Source organism: Rhincodon typus, chromosome 10, assembly GCF_021869965.1.
Source record: "Rhincodon typus isolate 14 chromosome 10, sRhiTyp1.1, whole genome shotgun sequence".
Classification (NCBI taxonomy): Eukaryota; Metazoa; Chordata; class Chondrichthyes; order Orectolobiformes; family Rhincodontidae; genus Rhincodon; species Rhincodon typus.
In genome coordinates, this window is record NC_063341.1 from 15899502 (window position 1) to 15918310 (window position 18809).

At 37.3% G+C, this 18809-nt stretch overlaps 2 protein-coding genes across 3 annotated transcripts in view; one reads left to right on the forward strand and one right to left on the reverse strand.

Moving 5' to 3' along the window:
* Positions 1-18809, reverse strand: part of cdc73 (cell division cycle 73, Paf1/RNA polymerase II complex component, homolog (S. cerevisiae)) — a 169630-nt gene that overhangs the window by 44958 nt on the left and 105863 nt on the right. The gene's annotated exons all lie outside the window — the stretch shown is intronic.
* LOC109915322 (beta-1,3-galactosyltransferase 2) lies at positions 2508-12435 on the forward strand. 2 transcript variants are annotated; one of them, XM_020514930.2, is made up of 2 exons: positions 2508-2982; positions 9363-12435. In XM_020514930.2, exon 2 carries the CDS (start codon positions 9730-9732, stop codon positions 11002-11004), a length of 1275 nt encoding a protein of 424 aa, XP_020370519.2. In that variant the 5' UTR covers positions 2508-2982; positions 9363-9729; the 3' UTR covers positions 11005-12435. The 2 variants fall into 2 exon arrangements, with proteins under 2 accessions (XP_020370519.2, XP_048458114.1); XM_048602157.1 differs by lacking the exon at positions 2508-2982 and adding an exon at positions 8331-8349.

An 18809-nucleotide genomic window follows, 5' to 3' on the forward strand; every position in this document is an offset into this window, starting at 1 on the left:
ATGGTTCGCGACTGGGAGGTGCAGTTGTTTGTTGCGAACCGAGCGTAAGTGTTCTGCAAAGCGGTCCCCGAGTCTCCGCTTGGTTTCCCCGATGTAGAGGAAGCCACACCGGGTACAGCGGATGCAGTATACCACATTGGCAGATGTGCAGGTGAACATCTGCTTGATGTGGAAAGTCTTCTTGGGGCCTGGGATGGGGGTGAGGGAGGAGGTATGGGGGCAGGTGTAGCACTTCCTGCGGTTGCAGGGAAAAGTGCCGGGTGTGGTGGAGCTGGAGGGGAGTGTGGAGCGGACAAGGGAGTCACGGAGAGAGTTGTCCCTCCGGAAAGCAGATAAAGGTGGGGAGGGAAAGATGTCTTTGGTGGTGGGGTCGGATTGCAGATGGCGGAAGTGTCGGAGGACGATGCGTTGGATCCGGAGGTTGGTGGGGTGGTACGTGAGGACGAGGGGGATTCTTTTTTGGTTTTTATTGCGTGGACGGGGTGTGAGGGATGAGGTGCGGGAGATGTGGGAGACACGGTTGAGGGCGTTCTCGACCACCGAGGAGGGGAAGTTACGGTCCTTGAAAAACGAGGACAACTGAGATGTACGGGAGTGGAATGCCTCATCCTGGGAGCAGATGCGGCGGAGGCGAAGGAATTGGGAATAGGGGATAGCATTTTTGCAGGAAGGTGGGTGGGAGGAGGAGTATTCTAGGTAGCTGTGGGAGTCGGTGGGCTTGAAATGAATATCGGTTTCGAGGTGGTTGCCCGATATGGAGACAGAGAGGTCCAGGAAGGGGAGAGAGGTGTTAGAGATGGTCCAGGTAAATTTAAGGTTGGGGTGGAAGGTGTTAGTGAAGTGTATGAACTGTTCGAGCTCCTCGTGGGAGCACGAGGCGGCACCGATACAGTCATCAATGTAACGGAGGAAGAGGTGGGGTTTAGGGCCGGTGTAGGTACGGAAGAGGGATTGTTCCACGTAACCTACAAAGAGGCAGGCGTAGCTTGGGCCCATGCGGGTACCCATGGCTACCCCCTTTGTCTGTAGGAAGTGGGAGGAATTGAAAGAGAAGTTGTTGAGTGTGAGGACGAGTTCGGCTAAGCGGATGAGGGTGTCAGTGGAGGGGGACTGGTCGGGCCTGCGGGACAGGAAGAAGCGGAGGGCCTTAAGGCCATCTGCATGGGGAATGCAGGTGTAGAGGGACTGGACGTCCATGGTAAAGATGAGGTGTTGGGGACCGGGGAATTATGAACTGGGTTGTGAATGATTTTAATATTGCAAGCAATTACATTTGGGTGATAGAAAAAATATTAAGACTTAAAATTATACAGTTGAGTGCACTTCAAGTGCAAAAGAAAGGACAATAATGCATTGAAACTCTATAGATCATGTAAAACAACTAGTGTTGCCAATTTTAGTTGAAAGTATTCTTTAACATTTCATTCACATGACCTCCCCCTTCCAATTGTTCCACTTCCATTTCTCATCCAAAAAAATCCATACTCAGTGCAATCATGTTACCCCTTGGAAGATCTTGACTGTCAAAGCATTTTTACAACTAACAAAATAGAGTTCAAAGATTCTTCTAAATGCCCTCATGATTTTTCTCCTGGGCTGTCTGGCAGTTAAAATTAGAATTCTGTAAACATAACAAGATTCCTGAAAACCTAGATTTAAAATATTTTTGTGTATATAATTTATATTATTTATAATATGGAAACTCTCAAATTTCATTTACACTGTTTGGTTAAGCCAGTGAATTATGGTAATACAGACCCAAATAAAAACAGAACAGCCAGTCTTTTTTGTGTACAGTCTGACTTTAGAGAAGCACCCAAGTTATCTAACTACATCTTGTAACAAGGTTACAGTGAACATTTCTACTTCAATTTCCATGTACTTTTTAATGAAATTGGTTGCAATTCACAAATGTTTCCAATGCTTTTCTTCCTGCCTTTTAATCTAATTTGATTCGATATTAATATGTGAAAACAATAAAAAAAAAATGGGCTGCTGCCTTCCAATATATTTTTATATCTTTCAATTTTCAAGAGTCATTAAAAAAAGGAACTGGAAAACAAGAAAACGGTCAAAATATCACAGTATACAACTGTTCATTTTTCTCAAGTCGGCGGTACTGCTCAATCATCAAATTTGGATTTTACGCAATAAACTACAGGCAAGAAAGATCTCTGCTTAAGTACGCAAAAGGAAAAATAATATCATTTTGCACTTTTTAAAAAAAAAGTTCAGATAGGCAGTACTACAAATAAAATACTTGCTCCCCTGTTTTAAGCTTGCTTCCAGCATTTTGTGCTTAAGATTACCAGTGAAGCAAAATCCATTGACAAAATCACGTATTCCTTCATCTAACACCAGGAGTCCTGCAGCAGAACAGTTATTCAAGACAGGAAAGACACTAATACAGTAATGATCACGTGGGAGTCTCCGGTACACTGACGTTTTCTTCTGCTTTCGGAGGACAGAGTCAGTTAAAAGCATATCCTCTTATTTAATGCAAAAGGAGTAAGCTTAACAGACCAAACCTACGCAGCATCAACCCTGCTCACAGTCATGCCTTAGCTGCCTAGCAACCCAAAGGATTGGAAGTAGTTTCCCTAATATGTCGTACACAACCGAAGAATCAGTCCATGCACATAGCAGTTGCCTTCTATTGCTGATGTCTATAAACACTGATCGACGAAAAATACAGCTGGCGATTGCAGGACTGCATCATTTAACTAAAGAGCTAACAAACTGTTCTCCAATGTGGCTACTACGGTAAGCAACGGTCTTCAAAAGTGAAAAAAAATTCTTTACCGAGGCAATTCTCTATAACGGACAGAATGTGGGCAGACAAAAGTAAAAATTAAGCGTAGGCTGAATTACTCCAGATATGCGCATGTTCAGCAGCAGCCTCTTGCTGATATGATGGCTTGCCAAAAACATGTTTTCAGCCGGCGTTTGCACCTCTACCCATAAGGGTCCCGACGAAGGAAGGTATGTTAAAGCTTACTTGTACTATTCTTATGCTTTAGAGTTGCCTTGAGAACAAGAGACCCATTGTTCTTCTACAGGAGCACCTGCATTTCAGCATGAAGCAAACCGGAACAGATTAAATTCACTCTATTATAGACTACAGTACAAAGAAAATGGATGACAACAGCTTCAAAAAGCAAGACTTTTTATTTAAAGTGATGTTTGAGAATAATCTTAGTTGTCCATTTAACAGCAATTTCCAGTATTCAAGCAGCTTGAAAGCTCAGTTCAATGGCTTTACTCTGTGGCACATGCTGTGAGCACTGAGCCATCAAAACAAAAAGATGAAACAAAGATAAGTCAAATTATATCTGTTAAGCAGAAAAAATTACTGGTTTACCATTTTATTGTTTCAACTATATAGTTACAGGTGTTTTATTCAAGACAATGCATCATTAATTATTATTTTTAAAAGGGCAGACCATTTTAAGCTGTCAAAGCTAACAACAATTGGCAAACATCAAAGCCAATAAAATTATTTGCTTACAACACAAACCCATTCTAAACTGCAGAAAAACTAAGTCTAAATCCTTATATTTCACTGTATCATCTGACAGTACAGAGTTGGACATCTATTTTGGAATAGATAAATAGTTGATATTTCTGAATTTATTTCTTTTGATATCAAGAAAAGAAAGAAACAACAAATGTTATCAGCCGATCCATTTTAAAAATGTCAGACTTGCAAACGGTTGAATCTTATTTGAGATATGTTGTGCTGCAGTCATGGCTTGGCTCAGACATCAATCAGCAGACTGCAATGAATCATTAAACGGTTTTAAATACAAAAGCAGTTGCTGTGCCGCCAGCATTGCTTTTTAATAACATCATGATACAACTGAACATGCCTCTAAGTAAAAGTGTAATGACATTTAATAACTAACTCCTGGGTTTTACTAACTTTATGTGGATTCATGGCTGGTCATATTTGGAAAGAGTTGAATTAGGATGAAACCATACATAATCATTTTATAGTAACATGTTAGGATCGATGAAATATTTTAAAAATTTAATTGCAACTTTGTAGGTGTTTTCTGAAACTAAGATAAAGCACCATAAATAAATGTTAACAGTATAGTTAGTGAAATCGAGCTCATGTATGCTCAGCACTACCATCTAGTGACAAGCAGTGCAATAGGTTTTCCGTATATAAAAGTACTATGTAGTAACTGATTAACAACAAAACCTGTCTAATTATTTGAATCCAAAATATTTCAGAAAAACATGATAGCTTATTATGTCGCTGCATTTTCTATACCATACACATGGAGAAATAAACTGTTCACTTATGACCCTGAAGCCATATATCACTTAAATGAGGATTGTAATCAACATATAATTAACCAGGGATCTCAAAGCATTGGTAAAGAACTTGCAAAATTTTTTTTAAGTAAATGTCAATATGCATACATCATTCTCTTGGGAAAATGTGCAATCTCCTGTATATTTAAGACAACAATAATCACAAATCTGATCAACAAATTGCCATGATGATGTTCGACAGCGATTGATTAACGGATTGGAAAAATAAGGCTATTGAAATCGAAAACTTTTGGAACTGTTAAAACTGAGACATTAAAAGTAATTCTAAATTCTGCTTCCATCCGTTCAAGCTCCAATTTAAATTAGAATTGAACATTCAAAAGAAACAATATAAATAAACAGTATCCTGTTGTAGAATGGAGATTTCCTCTTATGAGAGTTCAACAATTTACTTGATTTGTCCTCTATGTTCTGTTCACAGATCAGAATATGCTTCCCTTAACTTTATGAGGACTCTTAAGGGATTTCAACATCATAAAGTAAAGCTTTTAAAATCCAAAGTCATTTCTTTCACCTAGTCATCCCAAAATGCTTTATGCCTCATTTCATTAACGAGAGTTATACACATTTCAAATTGTACCAGTCATTTTACCAATAATTTAATTGCATTCCTCTACTTAAAATGTTTAAATAATCTATAATTTCACAGTAAAATGTACAAGAAAAATATAAAGAACAGTGTAAATATATTGTCAAAAGTAAGATAACAAATTGTCAATTAATTTTACTGAAATTTTAAGAGCAGCTGGAAGTTACGAAAATAAAATTTTGTAAGCTATGAGTCCTATCAACAGTGAAAATATAAAATTTAGAAAGATCATCTTGCAGAAGAACTTAGATTTTTTTGGCTACAGTACTATCAACTGACACGTCCTCAATCCCATTTATTGCAGCACATGTCCAATAGTGAACTACTCAATAAAAATGTTCTTGTCTCACTATCTTCGTTACATTCAACATACCGTATATAGTTTTTCTTTGCTGAAAGTGCATTTTTCTCTCCCTCTGCTGCCTCTTATGTTGTTTTCTTCCCAATTAGCTGTTCACACTTATTATTAAGATTGCAAAAACAGAACGTTAAACATGTATGTAAATATATATGTGGATATCTGTCTTTTAATACCACATTGTAATCAAATATTTTGTGAAACAAACAATACACTCTTGGTCAATGGCCAAAACTATTTGATTACGTTCATATCGTGTAGTGCAATCCCATGCAAACCACTAAAGGCCTTACGGCAAACGTTACAACTGCTCAATAATTCACTAACAACTGCAGCATTAAAGTCAAAGAAGGCCAATGCTACTTCAATAAATAGTTTATCTCAGCATTAACTCTTTAAATTATAAAGTATTATTTCAACAACTGGTGACAGAAGATGTCAACAGAATTAAAGGGATCTTATTCACTCAAGCGATTTCCTCTGATAAACAATAATTACCTTTCACTTGATGTGGAGATGCCAGTGTTGGACTGGGGTGGACAAGGTCAAAAATCACACAACACCAGGTTATCGTCCAACAGGTTTATTTGAAAACGCAAGCTTTCATAGCTCAGCTCCTTCCTCAGTTTTCAAGTAAACCTGTTAGACTATAACTTGGCGTCGTGTGATTTTTGACCTTACCTTTCACTTGATTACACAATCATAACACCATTTCTAGCAGACCAGTTATTTCAGTTAACTGAAGAAAAGTCTATCAGTACTGACAATACATTGACACCTGCTTTTGCAGATTCTGCACTTGTCAAATGTAATCTTTTAAAATGACACGAATATGGTTGCTACCTCCTTCCCACTTGCACCACACAAACCCCACGCTCCCACAAATACACACAGGCACACATAAGCCGTTTTGTATTGGTTTCTACCAAATTAGTAAGAAACCAATGAAGTTGTTTCAGCATTTTAAACGGTCTTTCTCAAACTCTGAGCCACATATTTCTTTCCTTGCATGAATGTCCATATAGGATGTTATGTTTGAAATATCAGTTTATCTTTTTCCCCACGCAAGTGTGACTGCAGAGGGATGATGTATAGGTTTGGCCTAACACACAAGGCCCCTTGAGTTATCCCTAAGGAAAATGCACAAAACAGCAAAGCTGTTTAAAGCAATCTAAAATACTGCTGTCAGATAGTAGAGATTTCCAACTGGTCAATAGATACTGCAGTGACGTGAGACCATTGTCTGTGCACAGAAGAAAATGGAGTGCTTTGCCTGCCTCACATATCTATAGATGAGGGAGCTATGAAGTCCAAGTCAAAGTAAAAATCCATATCCAACCATATGGCACTGAGTAGTCCATGACTACTCAAAAGTCTTTGAATCCATATTTACTGTTAAAAAGGTCAAGTCAAATCTTTCAAATATTTCCCAGTGTGACACACTTTCCACCTGAATATGCTCTGGATACAGCACCAGTTAAACAAACTGATGCTAGGTCACCTGCTTTCCTGCCACTTTACTTAATGTTATATTCATTCACAGCATGACCTACATGAAGGCAACATAACAGGAATAATCCACTAATTTGGCATTTCTTTAATTATATCACTGTATTTGAAATAACAGAAGATTAAAGTCATTAATCTATGCAACATTTTCTTTTGCAAATAGATATTTCAGATTATGTCCAAATTACCTCAATTTTTAGTTTAGATCTGGAATTGCACTGGAGCCAGACAGTCTTCAACTATCGACTTTTAAAATTGTGGTGTTTCATTATTTAACACTGATGGTACAGCAACCATTTATTCATTTACAAGAGATTGCTACGAGGTTTGTTATCAGATGGCAAATGTCATTGCTTGCCACTGCCACCTAAAATGCATCATTAAAAAGTTTAAAATATCAGTAAGTGATTTTTTTTCCAATGCAAAGTTTTGTTTTAAACATATTCTGATTATTGATTAAACAAAATTTGAGCACTTAGTCATCCTATCGAAAGTTAAAGCAAATTGAACTTAAACCACAGGGATCCAGGAATTTCCATGTGATTTCTACGACCCTCAAACCGGAATATTACAATTTCAAGGTACAAAGCCATCAAGCAGCAAATTGACAGACTTCAACCAGTAGAAGACAGTCCATTGAAATACATTTTTGAAAATATTTTGATGAATAGAAACTAGGAACTAGAAACTAACAGGCAATCAAAACAACAGTTCAATCGATATTAAAGTTATATAGATCCAGTGTTCTCTTTTCACTATATTCCCATACCTTTACCTACTTTCCACTCATATTCGACTAAACTTTATAGCCTATATTGGTTTCCTTTTTGAGCTAAAATAGAAAATAATATTTATTAATGATTGAATACTTACTTCTCTCTCCACACTAACTTCCATAAACAATATTAGAATCAAATACTTCCAAAAACTGCATATAAATTAATTCTAAGCACTAAAATATATTTTCAATGGAGATTAGTTGGTTTTAAAATAGATCTTGAGCATTCACCAATCTCCACTTTATTGGCAACAACTTTTTAGCAAAAATTAACTGATTATCTGAGTGATATTTCCAGTTAAACATGTACTGTTCATGTACTCATTATTAATGTTTCCCAACAATAGTCAAAACACTGTTATCTCGTACAGGGCATTAAAAAAATCTTACACTCAGACGCTAAGTGTCAATTTAGCTTTAAATGTATTACATAGAATACATCTGTATTCAAGAGCAAAATAAGATTCAATTTACTTGCTCTTAACCAAAATCTTTATGAATACTACCTCTTACTGAAGTTTCACATCATCATGAAGAATAACTTTAATCATTCATCTACTTGGTCAATAGAAAATTATGTGGAGACAAAGGGAGAGGAGGGAAGAGGAATTATTCTTGCTTGTCCTAGCTACATGAAGCTGTGTGCAGTGAAACGATGAACAAGACTGTCTTGATTAATAAGAGCCGAGAATGTGACTAAAATGCATTGTGTCAACACGATCGTAACATATATGGAGACTGAACTGCTAAACTGCGTAAACTAGGAGAAAGGTCAGGTGCTTTACAAATAATTAATACTTTCATGAATAAACCTTTTTAAAAAGATGTTCAATAATATTGCTATGACAGTTGAAATTGTTTCTTGATGTGTTCAATATTATCAAACGTACTGCACTGTGATAGAGATGCTAACCTTTATCAGTTATCGAAAGAAAGGTAAGTTCTAGAGATATTAGATAATTATTTATGTGCTCCTGTCAGTACAAGGGAGTGCTTCAATTTTGCATATATATGAAATGAGGTCTGTCCATGATCCATTTCATCAGTAACAGTATTGGAACTAGTTTTGTAACAGATTGGAAGAGCAACAAATGTTTAAAACTAGTACTAACACGAAGCTAAAACATAATTAAACTACTTTTTTCAAACTTCAAAGTTCTAAATACATTTAAAGGTAACCAAATATTCTGCAATGAAGTATGACAGCTGACAGGTGCTTCTTCTGCCTGTATTTTAAATACAGTGCAGGATGACAGAAGCAGTGTACCAACATGAAGAAAATTATTTTGCAAGTTAACCCTTCATTTTGTCATATTCAAGACTTAAGAGTAAAAAGAAACCTCTGACCAATGAGCTAATTTCGAAATGGGAACAATGAGACATTTTAATATGTATGCATTTAAAAAGATCACAAATATCAATCAGGACATAGAAAGGAAACAGATTTGATAAACCTTCAAACTAGAATGGTACTGTAACAATGCAGTATTTCACTAAAATAATCCACAACAGTATATGAAATGTTCTGAGGCAAAATGTACCTTTATTAATTTACAACATATGAAATTGAAACTCTTAAACCCTTAACAGCATAGGTGCGTGCAATAAAATGTGTTAGAAGTTCTGATCCAAGAGCTCAAAACAAGAGATGCTGGAACAGAAACTTTTATGTTTAAAACATATATAAACACGAATAATTTCTAGTGTCAATAATCGGAACTGAATAAAATGTGTAAAACTTTTAACAATTGTATGTAATGTATAATGACTGAAATATATTGCAGTTTCCTTCTGCAGAATATCAAGAACAAAGACTTCAGAAGCTTGGGTATTAAAGACTATCAAGATTCATTTTAATAAATATGTTGCTTCAATGGAACTCCTAAAATCAACAAGTACTCCTATGTAAAAATGGAATACTTACTTACTGATTGCACTTGGATGAGGTGATAAAAGAATTTTTAAAAAAGTCTGCAATAGCCAAATACTAACCTGCCCCACTTAATTGCTGAAGAAACACATATACATATATATTTTATAAGATCAAGCTCCTCAGAGCAGTTTAATAAGGGACACAGTCGTAAAGGAAGCTATAAAACATAGCCAATGTGAGCACAAAACTTTAGGCATTGCAAATAGCCCTGCTGCAACATGCTTCAGTTGAGAAGACGGTACTGCTGCCTAATGAAGATGACCTGGAATGTTAAACGGTCACTGTTTCGTACTCCTATTATTGCACTGATTTGCCTTGTGTTTTTATTTGCAATGTTTCTGTTCATTAATCAGCACGATTGGGTAACGAGTAAAACTTGGTCAAGAGAAACTGGTTATTCTGTTTCTCATACCGTGAGAGGATTCAGGTCACCAAAAAGTACAACTAACCAGAGTACAATGAAAAGTATTTGGAAAGAGGCTGCACAAGTATACAAGATTCATACGGTGAATTCTAGCACTGCACTTTCTCCTCCAGATGTAACTGGATTAGGGGACGTACTGAATGCTAATGGAAGCGTGCACAGTGAAAAAAAGACAGGATATATACCACATCACCAGTATAACTATATCATTAACGAACCAAACAAATGTGAAAAACAAAACCCATTCTTAATTGTGTTGATTGCAGCTGAACCTGGCCAAACTGAAGCTCGACATGCTATTCGGCAAACTTGGGGAAATGAAAGCATTGCCCCTGGATTACGTATGGTACATCTTTTTCTACTAGGTTCTAGAAAGGCTGGTGGGAACTTTCAGAGGACTTTATTGGAAGAAAGCAGACAGTATCATGATATTATTCAACAAGACTTTTTAGATACATATTATAATCTGACTATTAAAACTCTGATGGGAATGAACTGGGTAGCAACATATTGCCCGCATGCCTGGTATGTTATGAAGACTGACAGCGATATGTTTGTCAATACAGAGTACTTAATAAACAAATTGTTAAAGCCTGCACATCCTCCACGTCACAACTATTTCACCGGATATCTAATGCGTGGATATTCCCCTAATCGCAACAAGGACAGCAAATGGTACATGCCTCCAGAGCTCTACCCAAGCGAGCGCTATCCAGTCTTCTGTTCAGGCACTGGTTATGTTTTTTCTGGGGACTTAGCTGAGAAGATTTTTAAAGTCTCTTTGAGTATTCGGCGTTTGCACTTAGAGGATGTCTATGTTGGAATCTGTCTTGCAAAACTGAGAATTGACCCAGTACCACCGCCCAATGAATTTCTCTTCAATCACTGGAGAGTTTCTTATTCCAGCTGTAAATATAGCCATCTAATTACCTCTCATCAGTTCGAGCCCAGTGAATTAATCAAATATTGGAACCACTTGCAGCAAAACAAGCACAATGCGTGTGCCAGCATGGCAAAAGAGAAAGGATATAGAGGACATGGCAAGTACCGTACAAAGAAAGTGCACTGATGATCATTCTGAAACCAAGATACCCAATCTTAACTTTATTGTAAATTAAGTACCTAAGCATGTATAAAGACTATCTACAGAGCCAATGCAACATTCCAACGCTTACAAAATCATTATCAGGATTTGCAATTTTCAATCCCTTCTTTAAAAGTCAACCTCTCAGAAAAAGTTGTAATAGTAGTATGGACAGTAAATGTTGTGAAGTTTATCTGCTTTTGGACTCCTTAGTTGATTGAGTGTCTACGTATACCAAAATTAAGTTTATTTTAGGCAATTCAAAGCAATGAACCTCAGCAAATTATTCTTACTGTTTAACTGTGACAACAGTAGTTAATCTTGAAATAGAACGTGGTTCCACATTTTGTTGTTAGCTGTACAAATTAATCTGTGTCAGGTTTTATTCAAACTCGTTGATAGGAGCTTTTTAAGGAATATCATTTGAGAACAATAAAGTAGAATGATTTTATAAAAAGTTCAGTGATACAGCACCTTCTACAACTTAGTCACACAAAATAAATTCTGACATTACATTCTTTCAGTTACAAGGTCAGCTGTTCAATCAATAGTCAAATTTTAACAACTCAGAATAATGCTTTTGAAAGGCTGATTGTGAATGGAACAGAATAAACTTTCTCAACATTGAGACCAACTCTTTAAATACATAGAGATACATTCACACCTGAATGGATCAGCAAAATAGCTTGGATACATTTATGTAACTTTTATCTCATCTAAAAGGTTAGTACACCAACTTATTTCAAGGGAAATATTACTTTCCTAGCTTATTGACTTCAATTTGAATGCTCTTCCACACAACCATTTACACTAATGATCATAGACTTTATTTCACTTTATTTCTGACTGTTCTTTGTGGTACATCTTGCTTATGGTAAGAAATGGAAAATTCGCAATTTAAAACATATTTAAGTTTCTTCAACTTTTTGTCTGCATTATCGCTCCCTCCTCAGTTAGGCCAGGATTTTGTAAAGGTGTCAATAAAGTATTATTCCTGAAATTGTTAAATAATTTGCCTGTAATTTAATAGACGGAAAGAGAGTAGAGTAAAAAAAAATCTATTTTTCCTTTCAATGTTCCTATCTTGATGCCAACCACGGTACTTTGTTTCTTTTTGTATATTGAGAATTTTGTTCTGCAATATTGCTTTCTGCTGTAAATTTATCAAGATAAATAAACAGCTCCAAAAAAATAGAAAGGATAAATTTAAAGCTTGGAAACCAACTAGTAAATTACTACTGAAAATTTGTGTTTTACAACGGTATTAAAGTAATGCTGAATGCAACTGAAATATTTTGTGTCATAAACTGAAAAGCGTCATGCACATCTGTGGATAACCATAATTAGGTGTTGTGTGGCTGATAGATTTTCATATTCTTTGAATATATTCAACACTTATTCATCAAGAAGAATCAAGTGAAGGCATTCTGTGGTACATTGTAAATGTTACCAATTTGTTTTATTGAATTTTGGAATGTTTAAATGTTTATTTCTATTACTTGAATTAGGATTTTAAGAGTATCCTAAATGTAATACATCTTTAAATAAATCCAACACAAGCAGTGGTATGCACACTTGAAGTGCCTTGCAAATTCTTTGTTAAAAGTGCTAAATCAATGCAAGTCCACACGCATCTTAACTACATAATTGGTAAAAAAGGGAAATGAAAATTTGAACAGATGGACGACAAAAATAACTAACCATCCAGTTTTGAAAACTAACCTCGGCCACAATTCAGCTGAAAAAAGAAAACCTGATTAATAAAACAATCAAGACAGGTTTGTTTTACTTATAGTTTCTTTTTCCAGTGGCTAAATAAATGTCATGGCACAAAGTTATACAGACTGTGAACTACTAGTCTGTGCCAAGTTAGTAAATTTCAGTGACGAGTAAAAATAATAGGGTTAAAAATAATAGGTGATTTCAACTTCCCAATAGTAGGTACAAAGTATGAAAGGTTTAGAGGAGGCAGAATTTTTGAAATATGTACAGATGAGCTTTTTTAAGCACATCAAAAGTCCTACAATAAGGGATGGTGCTAGATCTAATTTTCGAGAAGAAAGCTGGGTGAATGGTAGAAGTAACAGTGGAGGAGAATTTCACTCATCAGAACAATGAATCTAAGATTTAAGGTAGTTACTCATTAAGGCACTCATCGGACTTTTGGAGAATTGGAGGAGTTCTGATCGAAACATTTAAGATTCTCAGCAGGCTTGACAGGGTAGATGTGGAGAGATTGTTTCCCCTTGTGACTAGAGTCTCAGACCAGAGGGCATAATCTCAGAGTAAGGAGTCGCCCATTTAGGACATGAGGAGGATTTTTCTTTCTCAGAGGGTGGTGAATCTGTGGAATTGTTTTACCACAGAGGGCTGTTGAGGTTGGGTATATTCAAGGCTGAAATAGTCAGATTTTTAATCAATAAGGAGATGAAGAATTATGGTGAAAAGGTAGGAAAGTGGAGTTGATGATTATCAGAATGGTGGACTTGATAGGCCAAATAGTCTGTTTCTGCTCCTATGTCTTATGGTCATGGAAAAAGAGAGTTGAATTGGAAACAAATGTGTTGAATTGGGGCCAGGTTGGGAAGAGGCCGATTTTGATACAAGACAGAATTTGGCCATTGTGGACTGTGAGCACTTACTTGTAGGAAAATCTACATCACAGCAGTGAGAGGAAATGATGACAGTACAGAGCTAACATGTCGCTACAAAGGTGAGGGGTTGGGGAGAGAACACAAACAAACACAGGGAATATCTTGAAGGTCAAAAAAATGTGTAGGATTAGATAAGGCAAAAAAGGAAACTTATGGTAGATACAGAACTAAAAATAGTAGCAACCCTAGCAAAAGACAGAAAATGCAGACAGTCACCTAAAAAAGAAATCAGATGAGTGAAGAGGGGGCATGAAAAAATACTAGCAAGTAAAATAATGGATAATCCAAAGGCATTTTAAAAGTGTGTCAGATGCAAGAGGACAATCAAGGAAACAACAGGCTCGGTAGGGACCAAAGTGGCAATCTATCAAGAATAACAATGCAGGTATAGATATTGAGGGTGACTGTGACAAACTTGAATAAATTAGTATTGAAGAGGTACAGATTTTAGTGGCCTTAAAATTAGATGCATCCAAGGCTGCTGTAGGAGACAAGAGGCCTTGCCATTAATTTTCGGGTCCTCTCAACACAGGAAAGGTGCCAGATAAGTGTTAGAAAACAGCTAATGTTGTACCATTACTCAAAAATGGTGGTAGGGACAAAGCAGGGAGCAATCGCCAATGAGTCTATCATCACTGGTAGGGAAACTTTTGGGGTTAAGTTTGGGGGTCCAAATCTATCTTCACTTCAAGAGACACAGATTCATCAAAAAGAATCACCAGGGCTTTTTCAGGGAATAAGACCATAAGATCCAAAGACACCGGAGCAGAATTAGGGCATTCGGCCCGTTGAGTCTACTCCACCATTCAATCATGGCTGACATCCTTCTCAACCACATTCTCTTGCCTTTTCCCCATTACCCTTGATCCCTTACCAATCAAGAACCTATTTAACTCTGTCTTGAATACACCCAATGACTTGGCCTCCACAGCCTTCTGCAGCAATGAAGTCTAACCCCCTGGCTGAAGAAATTTCTCCTTACATCAGTTCTAAAGGGTCACCCATGCCCCTTCATTCTGAGGCAGTGCTCTGGGACCAAGTCTGTTTTCTAGTGGAAAGATCTTCTCCATTCTATCAAGGCTTCTCAGAATTCTAAGTTTCAATCGGATCGGGTCTATCTGGTCCAGGTCATTTATCCAACTTCAGACCCTTTGTCCTTCTAAACTCAACTGAATAATTGTGGTCCCAACACTGACCCCTGCGGAACTCCACCAGCTACCATCTGAAAAGGACCCCTTTATCTCCACTCTGCCTTCTGCCAGTCAGCCAAGCCTCTATCCATGCCAGTACCTTGCCCCTAACATCATGAGATTTGATCTTATTTAGCAGCACACTGTGTGGCAACTTGTCAAAGGCCTGTTGGAAATACAAATAGATCACATCCACTGGCTCTCCGTTGTCTCACTTGCTCATTACCTCCTCGAAGAATTCTAACAGATTTATCAGGCATGACCTCCCCTTGACGATGACGTGTTTACACTGTCCTATTTTAATGCTCATTTCCACCTACTCATTAATCTCCTCTATAATAATCTTTAAAAATCTTACCAACAATACGTCAGGCTAACCAAACTATAGTTTCCAGTCTTCTGCCTCCCTCCCTTCTTAAATAGAGGTTTTACATTAGCCATTTTTCAGTCTCCTGGGATATTCTATGACTCCAGTAATTCCTGAAAGATCACCACCAATGCTTCTATAATCTCCTCTGCTATCATCTTCAGAACCCTGGGTGTAGTCTATCTGGTCCAGGTCATTTATCCACCTTCAGACCCTTTGTCTTCCCCTGAATCTTCTCCTTACTGACGGCCACGACACTGAGCTCTGCCCCTGGCTCTCAAAGTTCTGGTATGCTGCTGGTGTCTTCCATCATGAAGACTAATGCAAGGTATCTATTCAGTTCCTCTGCCATTTCTTTGCTCACCATTTCTACTACTACAGTCTCATTTCTCAGTGATCCAAAGTTTGCTTTTGCCTCTCTTACCTTTCAATATGTTTAAAAAAACTTGAAATCTTCTTTCATATTACGAGCTAGCTTACTCTCATTTTTCATCTTACACCCTCCTTGGCTTTTTAGTTATCCTCTGTTGGTATTTTAAGGTTTCCCAATTTTCTGACTTGACACTAATCTTCACCACACTGGATGCTTTCTCGTTTGCTTTTATGCTGTCCCCATCTTCCCTTGCAGCCGTGGTTGCCTCGTCCTCCCCTTAGTATGGTCCTTCTTGGGATATTATGTCTAACAAATTTGATCAAATTTTTCAAGGGGCCGAGAGTAGTTCAGTTAATGTAGTCTACATGGACTCAGTAAGATCAAGAAGGTAAGAACCCTTGGGATCATTTGGTAAATTTAATAAATTGGATCCAAAATGGGCTTAATGACAGGAGCCAGACAGTGTTGGTTCAAGGTAGTTTTTGTGATGGAAGCCTTTATCCAGTGGCATGCTGCTATGTTTGGTGCTGGGGAACCTGCTGTTTACAGTGTGCATTAATGATTTAGATATGAATATTGGAGTTTTGTTTCAGTAAGCTTGAAGATTACATGAAAATTGTTGGTATGCAAGACGGAAAATTTTAGACTACAGGAAGATACAAACACAGGCTGGTCAAATGGGCAGTGCACTGTCAGATAGAGTTTAATCCTGAAAAGTGTGAAATGGTGCATTTTGGTAGGATGAAAAAGGCAAGGGAGTACATGCTGAATGGTAGGACTCTGGGTAGAGTTAAGGATGAGCAGAACGTTGTTGTGCATGCGCACAGATTTTCATAGGCAACGGAACAGTTATATAGAGTCATTAAGGCGGCATACAGGTTACTTGCCCTTATTAGTGAAGATACTGAATACAACAGTTAGGGAGTTATGAAGAAGCTGTATAGTTCATTGGTTCATTAGCTGGAGTACTATGTGCAGTTCTGGCCATCACACTATAGGAAGGATGTTACTGCAATGGAGAGGATGCAGCAGGGATGTACCAAAACACTGCCCAGGCTAGAGTGTTTCAACTGTGAAAACACTGCACAGGCTAAGGTTGTTTTTGTTGCAGCAGAGAATGCTGAGGGGTGAACCTGACTGAGGGGTATATCTAGGGTCAACAGGAATAAACTTAGTAGGGGGATCAATTACCGGGCCTTGGATTTAACTGGAGGGGACAGAAGGTTTAGAGGGGATTTACAGTATTTGTTTTCACCCAGAGGGTGACGAGCATCTGGAACTCAGAGGTGGGAACCATTACAATTTTGTAAAAATATTTGGATGAACACTTGAAATACCAAGGTTACAGGCCAAATGCTTGAAAAGGGATTACGGTCTATAGGCGTTTGATGCTCTGTGGTGTAACATTCTATGACTCTACATCAATGGGTTTCCCAATTGTCTTCAGCACCACTGATATAGAAACAGTGGTTTTTAAATTTTGCATATAGAGGATCCCTGCAATCTCTTCCCTTACTTACTTTTTGAGACAAAAAGACTGGCATGATTGGAGAAAACCTTTTCACAATACAGGCCATGTGCTAGTATGTAGTAAATATCTTTTAAAGAAAGTACAGAATGCAGAGTTCTCTGGACACTGTATCTACTTAGCATGCCAGGTGGACAAAAAGACAAATTCAACACACATATAGAACAAATCCAGGGCAAGGAGGAGTGAAAGGAAACAAAGCAGCCAATACTTGCACGCTTATCCGACCCCAAACTGCAAACGTGGACTCAAAGAAGGCATAGCCAAAGTTATACAAAATCCAGCTTCCTCTTCCATCACTTAATATACCTGACAACTAATGTCTCAAGTTACCACATACAATGGGAACAAAGAGGACAGAAATTAAGTCTTGAGAACACATCTTTAAAACACACCAAATATTAGGCCTTAAAAATATTAGTTCATGTTTATCACTTTCTTGCTGGCTCCTGTTTTTTAAGGCTGCAGCTGGGTATTTATACTTGGAGACACAGATGTACAAGAGCAATCCCCAGAGAATCCATGAATTTCAAACTCATTTTCAATGCTCTTTATTAATCAATCTAAATATCCACACAACTTGATCTGGTTGGCCAATTTTCCTAAATGTCACACGGTGCAAAGATTCTGCAGGAGGCTATTCCAAGTAATACCATTAAATCCCACAAGCCTGTCAGAAGGATTCAACTGATGAAATTACATCTGTTCCAATAACTCTATGTTCTTTTTGACTGTAGAAACAGTCTTGAGATTTATTTGCTGCCAATAAATGGTGAGATTGAGAGTTCAAAGGGTTTTGCAATTTACTGTCATAAATTTAGCGCTGAGTATAATGCTATTAATCCATTAAACCACTCAATTAATAGCTCTTAGCTGTAATCCTCCATTGCAACAATGCATCAATCTCCAACTACCTGCATTGCGCTCTGAGTGTGCCACTTTAAACATTTGCTGCAAGTAAAAAGATTCCTTTAATTTGTCAAATGCATAATTTGCGTTCTTCTGTTCCACCAAATAGTTTAATGGTTAACTAAAGCCAATTCATCTTGTGAGCTAAAGACCACCAACAATTCCCCACAAGGAAGGCTTCACATATAAATGTTGTGAAAATACCCTGAAAATGTCTGCAAAATTTAGTGCTGTCATCAGCCTGAAATCTGGGGAACAAAAAAAAAATTCATGCTAAATTCTTTGACAATAACAACCAATCTGTCAAAAACACTACTTAGATATGGATGTCAGGGGAGACTAAGAAAAATACCACAAGTAATCTTTTTGCTAAAGACACTGAAACGGTAAGCAAGTATAAATATGAAACCATAAGAAATTGAGAAGAAAAAAGGAGAAAAGAATACTAACGCAATCTCACAAAAAGCATGAAAACAAACGGTTCAAAAGAAAAGGAAATTTTTAGATGAAACAAATGTGGGTCCATTACAGACCTGAGTCAGTGGAATGCATATTCAAGAAGAGAGAAATGGCAGAGAAGCCAAATGATTACTTTGTATCTGTTTTCAATGTTATAAGAAATCTCCCAGAACTAGAGATTTAGGTGACTAGGGAGAAAGGAGTTAAAGAAAATTACTAAGATTGTACTGGAGAGAATAATAGGGCAGAAATTTGACAAATCCCCAGAACCTGACAGTTTACGTCCCAGATAACAAGGTGCAGAGCTGGA